Source organism: Mustela putorius, unplaced genomic scaffold (assembly GCF_011764305.1).
Source record: "Mustela putorius furo isolate JIRA1106 unplaced genomic scaffold, ASM1176430v1.1 tig00003988_pilon_pilon_pilon, whole genome shotgun sequence".
Lineage (NCBI taxonomy): Eukaryota > Metazoa > Chordata > Mammalia > Carnivora > Mustelidae > Mustela > Mustela putorius.
This window is the reverse complement of record NW_025422127.1, coordinates 2859875-2871889: the sequence shown is the minus strand read 5'-3', so window position 1 is coordinate 2871889 and position 12015 is coordinate 2859875. Positions and strand designations below refer to the sequence as shown.

At 49.0% G+C, this 12015-nt stretch overlaps 1 protein-coding gene across 1 annotated transcript in view; it reads right to left on the bottom strand.

Annotated features, from left to right (window-relative positions):
* Positions 1-3083: 3083 nt before the first annotated feature.
* The window catches only part of KIF5A (kinesin family member 5A), a 30823-nt gene continuing 21891 nt past the window's right edge, over positions 3084-12015 (bottom strand). Inside the window, exons 21-29 of the mRNA XM_004773229.3 lie at positions 11538-11598; positions 11229-11300; positions 10961-11065; positions 8207-8423; positions 7792-7945; positions 7402-7484; positions 6966-6993; positions 6415-6529; positions 3084-5371 (exon numbers count right to left, since the gene is read on the bottom strand). Of these exons, the coding sequence (XP_004773286.2) occupies positions 6451-6529; positions 6966-6993; positions 7402-7484; positions 7792-7945; positions 8207-8423; positions 10961-11065; positions 11229-11300; positions 11538-11598 (799 nt within the window). The 3' untranslated portion in view covers positions 3084-5371; positions 6415-6450. The remainder of the gene's footprint in view (positions 5372-6414; positions 6530-6965; positions 6994-7401; positions 7485-7791; positions 7946-8206; positions 8424-10960; positions 11066-11228; positions 11301-11537; positions 11599-12015) is intronic.

Sequence of the window (12015 nt, the reverse complement as noted above, 5' to 3'; positions counted from 1 at the left end):
CGCGGTGGGTGGGCTCACCTGGCGCAGGGGCGGGCGCACGCGAGCGGCGTTCCCTGCGGGCTGCGGGCGCTCGGCCGGGCGGGGACCTGCCACCGCGGCGGTGGGGGTGCGGCCTGGGCTGGCCCGGTTCACTCCCTTGTCGGCGGCTCGTTTGCGGCAAAGTCGTTGCCTTCCGGTTTTGCCCGGTTTCTAGGAGTAACCTCTCGCCTGATGCTCACCCAAAAGCATTTCTTTACCGAGTAGGAGATCCCCGAAGTGGTTTCAGTGGATTAAATGGGCTTTTACAAGGACCACTCAGGCATCATTCTGGAGGGTGACTGGAGTATTCCCAAAGTGTAGGCATGAGGTGGTGAACTAAAACAGTGGCTGTTGGGATGGACAGAAGGGAATGGCATCTAAAGTTAGGGTTTGATGTCATTTTAGAAAATTCTTCGTGGATGTGCGACTTGAGGGAAAGGGAGACCTTGGGATTGAATCCCAGGCTTTTGGCTAAGGTGAGGAGACATGGTGGTGGTGACATGAAATGGGGCAGTTTGGTGAAAAGTTCAGTTTTGGTATGTGTTTGAGGTACCCGAGGGCAATTGAACATATGAACTCAGAGCTCAGAATAGTCTGGGCTGGGGATACAGACTAATTGTTACAGAATCTGGGGGAGTGGGTGGCACCTACCAGAGAAAGCAAGAACCCTGGTATAGTCCAGCATTTAAGAGGGGCACCTGGGTGGCTCAGTGGGTTAAGCCTCTGCCTTCAGCTCTGGTTATGATCTCAGGGTCCTGGGATCCAGCCCCACATGGGGCTCTCTGTTCAGCGGGGAGTCTGCTTCTCACCTCCCCACCCCCCAACCCCCCAACCCCGCCGCCAGCCTCTCCGCCTACTTGTGTCTCTCTCCGTGTCAAATAAATAAATAAAAATAAAAAAAAAAAAAAGAGGCTAGTGGGAGAAAACTGAGAGGTAAAAGGAACCAGGAGAGCAGGGTCACAGAAACGAGGGAGTAGAGTTTCTAGAAGGAAGGAGCAGAGAGAAGTGTTACCTGTCGTGGAGAGGTGAAGCAAGACAAGGATGGAGAAGTGCCCATTGTATTTGGCAACTAGTGACCTTCAGAAAGCAGTTTGAGCAGAACAAGAGCCAGTTCACAAGGAACAAGGAATGAATGGGAGGTGAAGAAGTGGGGAGGGGAAGCTTGGGACTTTGTCAGGAAATTTGGCTATAAGAAAACAAGATGGGGGGGGTACCTGGTTGGCTCAATGTTAAGGTTAAGCCTCTCCCTTCTGCTCAGGTCATGATCTCAGGGTCCTGGGATGGAGCTCCTCAGCAGGGAGCCTGCTTCCCCCCCCACCCCCGCCTGCCTCTCTGCCTACTTGTGATCTCTGTCTGTCAAATAAATAAATAAAATCATTTTAAAAAAACACACAAGATGGTCTAGATGGGGAGTCACTTATAGAGAAACAGTAAAAATACACTTCTCAGGGCACACACTTGGCTGGCTCAGTCAGTAGAGCATGTGATTCTTGATCTCAGGATTGTGAGTTTGGGCTCCACATTAAGCACAGAGATTACTTAAAAAAAATAAAAGAAAAAAATAAAAGAAACACACTTTTCAAGGAAACCTTACAAGGCAAAGGGGAATAATCACAAAGAAGATGCAAACAGCCTGTCTGCATCACTTTTAGATCTTATATTTTTGGGGTCTATGTTAGTATCTCAAGAATGAAGGATCTAGAAGGGACTTGATTTAGTCTGGAGAAGAGAGATTTATCGCTTGTTAAGAGCAAGAAAGGAAAGGATCGGTGCACATATAGGTAGGTGTGTAAGGATAGAGGGCAGATGAAGAATTTCATGCTCAGTTGCCTTCATTGTTTGCCTAGGAGAGGAGGTGAGAAGGGATCTAGAGGAGTTTTGATCAGCTGCTCTGGGAAGCAAGGGAGGAAACCAGAGGGATACACAGAAGCGGAAGCAACACCAAAGAGCCAGTTAACTTCCTAGGCATTCAGTTGCCCCAGTGTTTTGGTCATACACTTTTCTCCATTCATCTCAGAAGCTCCAAGGTATGAGCGAAGAGGACACATAAGGGTATGCTCTAAAATGAGGGTCAGGGGTGCTTGACTGGCTCAGTTGGGAGAGCATGTGCCTCTTGATCTCTGGGTCATGAGTTCACAGCCCACATTGGGCATACCAGTTGCCTACATTAAAATTAAATTAAAATAAAATAATAAAATTAAATTAAAAAATAAAATAAAATGGTAGGGGTTAGAAGGGTGAATGTGGTAGACCATCTTGGGACAAGAGAACTGAGCTGTTGGCAAAGCAGCAGTGGAGTCCCACAGGAGAAGAGAATTGTCACTGGGACTGAGGTGGGTCTGGGGGACAAAATGAAGAGAATGGCATACCATTTTTTGTTAAAAATTACAACCTAGGGGTGCCTGGGTGGTTGTTAAGCGCCTGCCTTTGGTTCAGGTCATCATCCCAGGGTCCTGGGATGGAGCCCTACATTGGGCTCCCTGCTCCTCAGGGAGCCTGCTTCTCCCTCTCCCACTTTTCCTGCTTGTGTTCCCTCTCTTGTTGTGTCTCTGTCAAGTAAATAAATAAAATCTTAAAAAAAACCCCAACTACAACAACCTAGATTGATGTCTACCAGTAGTAGAATGGTTAAATAATAGGATAAGTTTATAAAAAATTATATCTATATTTTAATGAAGTAAATTTTTTAAAGACTCATTTATTTACATTTTGAGAGTATGAGAGAGTATGCAAGCAGGGGAGGGGCAGAGGGAGGGAATCTCTTGAAAAGACTCCATGCTGAGCGCAGTCCAACACAGGCTCTATCCCATGACCTTGAGATCATGACTGGAACCAAAATCAAGAATCAGATGCTTAATCTATTGAGCCGCCCAGGCACCCCTAATTTAATGAAGTATATCTATGTATAATGACATGAAAAGATCTCTAGAATAAATTGTCCAGTGGCGGGGGGGGAACAAATGTGTAAATATATAGAAGAACATCTGGAAGGGTATGTACCACAGTATCAAATGCAAGTAAGGGAGCGGGACTGGGGAGGGATAAAGATTGACAACACCACAGAGTCATCATTGCATTTATTTTATTTTCAAGGTATCTATGTACATCAAGTAAATACACACTGGGGTTTGTGCGGTTTGGTTTATCTTCCACGCTGGCATGCAACATTTTGGCAGATGTGAGTGGGCAGACCAGGTGCCCCTGGGAGTGACCCTGGCTCTCTGGAAAGGGATGCTGGGGTGGGGGGGGGGTGTAGAGTGAAGTTTCTGGTGAAGGCCTTGTGTTTGTGTTCTTATTTATGTAAGTGAATTAGATTCCCCTTACATCTCTCTCCTCATCTGCCTGACACCTTCACGCTCTCTTATGTGTTTTAAAAGAATCATTTGGTGGCAAGATTACCTAAAGCCCACTGGCTTCTCAGGAGCCCTGTTGGCAAATCTTAGCTCAAGTCTACAGGTGCACAGGCGTCTTCCTTCTTCTCCCATTGGGCCTTTCCCTCTCTGCTCTGATTAGGGGTTTGGGGCAGGGGAGCCAGGCTGAACCCCTTTCCCTCAGAGCTGTGGTTTGCAAACTACTGTACAGAGCTCTCGGGTTCTGAACTCTTAGGACCATTAAAGAGCTCCTCCACTAATGAAGCATTTTTCCAGCAAATAAAGAAAATGTAAACTGCTCAGGTCTGCGTCACTTTGGGTTATTTTTTTCTATCAGGATTCTATATAAGATTTACTTTTAAAAAGGTCTGAATATCGCTGCCTTGGATTTACTCTACACCCTTCTGGTAGATTTTTTTTCCCTGCATTTTTCCGTAATTGCTAAGAGGGGCCCAACAGGTAAAGGAAGAAGGAACTTTTTCCCTTGAAGGAGTCCCAGGCCAATACAGCCTGTATTTATAAGCTAGCACTCACCCTGAGCTTTCTTTCCTGCCTTCGAAGCTAGGTGATGGTTGCCCTGCTGCTGGGGGATGCTGTTCTTCCATCCTATGTAAGACTGGGTATGGGGACACCAGACTTTCTTGACTTGGACTTTCTTGATTTTGGCCTCCACGATCCATCCCTGTAGTTACCTAGAAAACCACCTTAGCAACATGTGGAAGGAAAGGATGTCTGAAACCAAAGTAACAGTCCTATCAATTACATGGGGCAGTGCTGCGGGGGGAGAGAGCTCTCCTCTCACCACCTTCCCCCAGTCTGGAAACTCTGCTCTGCCCCTTTCTTTAAAGTGCACTTAAAACCAGATGGAGACATTATCAAAGGAATTCTGTCAAATAAAATTTGTTTTTTATGCGTCATGGGGAAAAGTCAGGCTCCAGCCTGAAACGAAGACATCTTGAGATAGATATTTTGCCAATGAACTGGAAGGTCCCAAACCAAAAGGTGGAGATGGGAAGAACATGCAGCCCAATATGGGACAGAAAAAGGAATCCAGCTCATCGCTGTGGCAAAAATACTTGGAATTTCCCAGCCTGTTCATCCCCGAACCCAAAGAAACAATCAGTTGACTACACTTGCCTACAACTATCACCCGATAGATGAGCAGCCATTGACAGACCGTTGGGAAGGGTCTGCCTCCTCAAATTTTCAAAATATTTTAAAGCAACTCTGGGTTTTGTTCACGAGTTCTGGGGCAGAGACTATCAAAAGGAGTTTTGAGGAAAAATGGATATGGTCCCTGGAATAATCCATGTCCTTGGTCATTGGGGCGGGGGATCAGGGCACAGGAAGAGGAAGGCAAAAGGTAGACTTTGGAGGGTGGAGTTGCACACCCAGACTCCCTCGGTTGAGTTAAGGGATATATGAAGAAAATTCTATGCGTAATTTAGCAGTTCTTCCATGTTACCCTCCCCTGTGCTGTCTGTGAAAGAGGAGGGGGGAGGAGTCTATTTCTGTATCTTCTTATGATGCTAAGACATTCTTCTGCTTAAGGCTTTGTGTGCGTGTGTGCGTGTGTGCATGTGCATGTGTGCACATGTGTGTGTGTGCATGCGTGTGAAGGATCACAGCCCTCTAGCTCCCATTTTTCCTTTTATCATCTCCATGACTAACACCACTCAGTGTGAGAGACGCATGTTTGAAAAAAGAAACATTCACCCTCCTCCCTATTGCCCCAAATGAGGAGAGTATACTATGCTTAGAAATTGCTAAATACATCATTAGATACTTAGAGAGTACGACAGAGAGAAGAGAGAGACATAGCAGCAGCTTTTGATATATAGATATAGAGTACAAAGGGATACAGAGTAAGAGAAGACATCAAACAGTACAGTTGAACAACGAGGGTTGGGAGGGAGTTGTTAGTGTCACAGACCACAGGTTTGCAGCATGCTGAGAGGAGAGGCCTCAGTCCCTCTTAGAAACTGGGGAAGAAAGAGAAAGAGCTTGTGAGGGACCACCTTCTCGTCCAGCCACTCAACAGGAACAGGGTGGCATTTGTACAAACTTTGGTTTACGGTCTTGTTCCTTTACTACCCAACAACCAGACACCACTCTCCGAGCGCCTGCTCCTCTACGCCAGCCCTTCCTCTTTCTTCTCCACCCCTCTTTCTTCGCTCTTCATGCCTTTTTGCCTATGGGTGTCTGGCCTACCATCCCGGAAAGCCCCAGAGAGGGCCTGGCTTGGACGCAGCCCAGCAAGCGATGGGCCATATTCTCTCATTTCTGGGTCTCCAGAGATGCCAAGGGGACAATAAGACAGGCTCCTAGTGTCCAGCTCTGGGTCCTCAAGCAAGTGAGAAGCCTGGGGACACACAGACACCAGGAAGGCACCTGGCCTGCTGGAAGAGAGGACCTGGGGACAGAGGTGGGATAAGGAGTCTGAGAGGGGAAACACAGCTGTTTTCTGCCTCTGCCGAGCAAGGTGGCAGGGGGTGCTGAGACAAAAAGTCAGCGCTCCTGGGGCATTTCCTAATGCTTCTGGGTGACCTACACAGTTATGAGATGTATGGGACACAGGTACAGGAATGAAGACGACACCTCCTTTACTGGAAGCAAGTTGGTTAAGAAAATACCTTTCCATCCTAAATTATTTTAGGGTGGAGGCAGAGAGGGGGTTGAGCTGATCTTTCTCAAGATCTCCTAAAATCCCCTACATTCCCGAACCTGGGTGTGGCTCTAGACCCGCACGGCCTCTGCTCACCCTTTTTGACGTGTGGCAGTGACCCCTAGTGGCAGAAAGGCAGTACTGTGGCTACTGCTTTGGCCAAAAAGGAAGCATCAGCGGGGGAGGGGAGGTCAGTGTCCAGAGCCTGGGGGTCAGTAGAGACGTATCCCCCAGGCAGGGAAAGCAGGAGCTGAGGGACAACTATATAGTAAAAGTTTTGAGATGATGAGAGAAAGCAGGAGAAACACAGAGGCGGAGGGCAAGACAGGAGGCAACCGGAGGCTGGTCAGAGGAAGCTACCTGAAAGTGCAGGTTTGCGGCAGTCCATGAGGGAGATTAGCTGGCTGCCGTCTCTTGGTGGAGAGGGAAAAGCTTGGCCTGCTCCTCAGCCTCATAGCCGCATGGCAGGTCACTCCTAGAAGAACAGACCCAGCATGGTCAGCTTCATATAAAGGAAAACATTCCTGTCACTGTGTTCTCATAGCATCCCTATGAGACAACAAAAGGCAGGGACTACTTGAGGTTTACAGGAATACAAGGAAAACCGAAGGTGGAGAGATGGAGCCGACTTGCCCAAAGGAAGGAGAGAAAGCCAGGTCATCAGATGGTCATGCCATTCCCCCAGACCCCAAAACAGAGTGGGGAGAAGCCCCAGGTGGGATTGGAGATGTGCTCTCTGCACCAAGAGGCAGGGAATGAATAGATCCTGGGGACAAGGTGATGGAGAGGAAGGTTCTCATTCCCTCCTTTCCATGCAGGCTCCAGAGAACCTCTAAGTAGGGCACAGGGAAAACTTAATCATTTCTTCGGGTCCCACCCAGAGAACTCAAGAGCAACAGCGACTGGTGTACCTGTTGTCATTGATATCTGTGGCATTTCCTGAAGGCATCATCATCGAGAACATAGGATTAGGAGAAGAAAAAAGAATATGGCATGTTAGAAGCCATCTCCCCAAACCCTCTCTCATCCTGACCAATTAGAGAAAAAGGCAAGACTTTGGAGTATAGCTGCCACCTGGGTCTGTGGCTCTTTATTTTCAAATACCCCAAGCTGCCTGCTCATTTTGTTTGAGAAAGTTCTCCCTGATCCCTTCTGAAGGAAAGGAAAAGGGGAAAGGGAGGGGAGGGTGGGGACAGGCACGGCAATAGGAGGAATCCACTTCTAAGGTCCAAGACCCTGAAGTGATGGGCTGTGTTCAAGCTGTAGGTACAGCGTCACTGACTTTTCTTCTACTTTCCAACTTGCCCTGGGGATCCCAAAGGCTGGTCACCCATCTTTTTCACTCACCGTTGTCCATGTTGGCCTTCTGGTAGGAAGCCAGGGGCCCGCCAGAAGATGGGGCCGCACCGCTGGTACAGGAGTTTGCAAAGCTGGATGGAGCAGAGGAGAGAGATGCTGCCCCTGGCACCCACCCTCGAGGACCCATAGGACCCAGAATCCCCAAGAGGAGGGAGCATACGCCCCTCCCATCCCCAGAGAACACAAGGCAACAAACAGGGCCACAGGCTGAGAGGGCAATGCCCACCTTCTAACTGTAGGTGTGAAGGTGAAAAAGGGTTCAAAATGAAGCTACTTAGGAAAGGAATTAAGTGTCAGCCAAAAATTAACCCAAACTATGCCCTGTGGAGAGCAGAGAGCCTTGGGTGGGGACTCCAGCCCGTGCCCGGGGCCACTCACTACATGTCCGAGGTGGAGCTGGGCGCAGCCTGCAGGTACAGATTCTGGTAGTTCTGGAAGAGGCTGTTGGTGTAACTGATGCACTCAGGGCTCCGGGTGCCACAGGGGTTGGTGGGTGAAGACGCTGGGTAGTGGCCAGGCCGGACGGGTTTGGCTGTGGTAAAGCAAGGAAAAGGACCGTGGGGACGCTGCTTCCTTGCAGTTACCCCAGTCCCGGAAGTCATGGAGCTGGAGCTGGACCAAGCTGCTCAGGACCTCACTCTCATTTTTATACACTTTTGGGAGGAGGGTAGTGGGGTGGTCCTCGGGGGGAGGTAGGCGAAAAAGCAATCATCTAGTTGCCTGACACTTAGGAATGTGCTGATCTCCCCCAGAGGTAATCCCAGCTCATCTATAGCCTCTTACCCCCACTCACCGATCTGAGCAGAGTGGCCCCGCTTGCCGGAGCTCTTGTACCGGACGGCCTCCTTGATGCGATCCACCTCCTGCTGGTACCGGCGCTTGTCCTTCATGGCGCCCTCCTTGGCCTCCTTCAGTGCACCCTCCAGGGCCTTAACTCTCTCAGCCGTAGCCCTAAGTCGTTTTTCCAATTTAGGAAGCTCACAACGCAGATCTGCATTGTCACGTACCAGCTGTGGGGTAAGCCCAAGGGAAGAGGCCAAGGCAAAGCCAGCGACCCAAGAGAGAGCCAGCAGTAGGGGTACGGGGGTGCAAGGCAGGGAGACAGAATAAAGAGAAATCAAGTCAGAGAAGATGGAGACCGCGCTTTTTCCTCAAAAGACCTCGTTGCCTTTACCTAATTGCTCCTCTGGCCTGCTTTTTCCTCCTCCCGGAGCAAAGTGGTCAGGCATGAAAAAGTTACATCATTTTCTGAGCAGCAAAATGTGCCAGCTCCACCACAGCCCCAAACTCTTGTGACAGTGCCCTGTCCCAGTCTTTTCCTGGCCTCAATACCCACGCCTCCAGACCTCACAGCTTGCGCCAGGCCTACAGCCCCAAGGCGACCATGTGGGTGAGGCAGCCCTCAGCCAGAGATGGCTTTGTCCGCATGCATAGGGCAGGCAGCAGGAGACGAAGCACTGAAGCACTGTCTGGAAGATGCGTATGGTTTTGAGTACTGGTTAGGTGCAGTGCAAAGCAGAAGCTGGAACGTGGGAGCCCCCGACTCACCCCCACCCCCACCACCACCAGCACACATTCACACAGCGCCCCATAGGAAGGAAAGAAAATGTTTGAGGGCTCACAAACATTTGGGCTCATTACCTTTACATTCAAGGATTTCCCAGACTGTCCCTCCCCCATTTAATTTAAGCAACCACCTTGCAGCCAGAAAAGACTTCCTGGTCTTTTTTATAGGGTTCACACAATAACGGGGGGCCCTCCAGCCTGTGGGAGCCGGCTTTGAAAGATACCAGGTGAACTGGTAGAGCACATAACCCAGGAGAAAAGACAGAGCTTGGAAATAAGTCTGTGCCCCTTCCACTTTGGGCAACTTAAAGATTATAAACAATGGTTTGCTGTAACAAGAGTCCAGCTTAGTTAGGAATAGGGCTCAAGGCCTGGCTATTTAAGATTCTGTGTAAGTTTCTACATCTCCCTCATTTCCCTATCTAGTCTTGTGTCTGCTGAAGTAGGACATTGTGAGGAGTCCTCCATCATCGAGGTGAGTTGTTTTTGGTGTTTGTGACTTCGCACAGAGAGAAGCAGTGGCTTCAGTGAGGAAAAAGGAAACTAAGCCTGGAGGGTGTGATGCTACGTGCAATAGGCCAGGACAAACCCTGCAGGCTTCCACTTATAGGAGGTACTTTGAGGAGTCAGACTCATAGAGAACAAAAGAAGAATGGAGGTTGCCAGGGACTGGGAGGGAGGGGGAATGGGAGTTACTGCGTAGTGGGTATAGAGGTGCGGTTTTACAAGACCACAGGGGTGGGGAAGGACGGTGGGGGAGTCACACAAAAGTAGGAATGCATTTAATACCACTGAACTTAAAGATCGTTCTGGTGGCAAATTTTATGTGTATTTTACCACACTAAAAATATTGGGGAAAAACAAGCAACATGACACACATTTGGACAGGGAAGGAAAGTGAACACAGGAAGGAGAAGAGGATGGCAGAACAGATTACAAATGTTTCTTCCCTGAACTTTCAACTTTTCCGGAATGTTGTTACATTGTTATACTGCTGTATGTATAATGAGCAAGGGGGGAAAGATGGTAGTGCAGCCCTACACAGGCCCAAATAAAATAAATATACCCTGCAGATTATCACTGGGCCACAGTTCTGGGATTTTTCCCCTCCCATTATATATGTTTAAAAAGAAAAAGTACCAAGTATTTGTTAAATATGCTGGGCATTGCGCTGAGAAATTTAAGCTCCAGTTTAGTGAGAAGATGAGTCTAAATCAAATGTCCAGGTGGGATTGAAAGAAAGGGCATGAAGTATAGATCAGGGTTTATTTCATGTGTCAGTTAGAAAAGCCGGTTGACACATTGGGGCACCTATCCTCAAGGCTCAGATATTCGGTGCTGGCGAGGGTGCTCCTGCCCTGTACTCACCAAACATTTCCTGTCCTGACTCTTTTGCACTGCCCCTTCCACTTCCCCACCCCATACCTTTGAAACCCAGTCAGCCACCTAAGGAGCCACAGCAGCAAGGAGGGGGACAGAGAGGCAGCAACTTAATACAATGGGTTCCAACCAGCCCCTGCGAGGGGCTGGTTGTGCCATCTGGAGGACACCTTTTTAAATTAATTATCCCGCCTGCCTGCCCCAGGCCTGGGCAGATGGAGTTCTCTCTATGACAGAAAGCCCCACTTCCCTGGCTTGTCCCTCGTCTCTGACCAGTACCCCTCGTCTGTAGTTACAGGCCCATACTTCTGAAACATCTACCAGTTTCAACCTCTCCCTCCAAATCCAGAGGCCTGGGGCATTTTCCCCTTTGAACGGGGGCAGGTTGGTAGCTTTGAGAGGGGAGAACAGAGATGGAACAAAGACCAGGGCAAAAGTGGAACCAAAAATGGCTAAGGAAGGGATCAGCAGGAAAAATAAAACCGAAAAGGAAGGAAAACATGCAAAAGTCCATTTTCCTAAATCCGAGGGACCTTGAAGGATTTGGGTCTCCCAGGCACCTGGCCTCAAGAGTTCTCTTCACCCTGTCCCCTACTCTTACCTGTTTGTGAACCTTTGTAAGCTGTTCCAGGTTGTTCTCAAGAAAGGAAATCTTCTGCTTTTGGGAGTGAATCCCCCCACTGTCCTCGGGCTCCATTTCTGCACTCTGATGAAAGACGGGGGTGGGGGGGGAGATGTGGCTGTCCCAAGGTCAGAAAGGTCTCACCCACACCCATCCAAGCCAGCTCCACTGGCAGCCACAGGGGTTGGAGAAAGCTGTGGGCAGGGGACAGTATGGGGGCTGGGAAGTTTCCACGGATGGAACTCACTTTCTTGACTCGAGTCGTGACGTCTTGAACGAACAGCTTGCGAAGGTTGTGGAGGGTCTGGAGTTCCCGGGCCTGGAAAGAATGATGACAGATTGGGGATAGCCAAATCCCAGGTTAGCCTCTTGGCTCCCAAATTATAGGAACCATCAGTCTATCTGGGCAGGTGAGTCACTGATCCTTTAGGAAAGGATATGTCCTGATTATGCCACAGACTGACTCTGTGTAAGGAAAGGGGTTATGGAGAAGTCAGGGAAAGAAATGAAGCCCCCACCTCACCCTGTTAACTTGGCCCAGAGGGAAACCACTCACAACTGTCTCCTCCAGACCCTTGAGGTCCTGCTTGGACTGTTCATGTCGCTCATACAGAAATCTGGGGCAAGAAGAAAACACAAGAGTCCCTCAGGACTTCCCGTCCTCCCTCTCTCCTCCCTCTCCACTCCCTTGATCCAGACTCTGTTGTAACTAATTATACAAGTTACCCATGTTTGCTGTGCAGAAATTAGAAAAGAAAAAGAAAGTATGATGAGTTTCATAAAAAGCCCATAATTTGGGGCACCTGGGTGGCTCAGTGGGTTAAAGCCTCTGCCTTCGGCTCAGGTCATGATCCCAGGGTCCTGGGATCAAGCCCTGCATCGGGCTCTCTGCTCAGCAGGGAGCCTGCTTCCTACTCTCTCTCTGCCTGCCTCTCTGCCTACTTGTGATCTGTCTGTCAAATAAATAAATAAAAATCTTAAAAAAAAAAAAAGCCCATAATTTGACTACGTACAGATCAAACCACCATTAACAT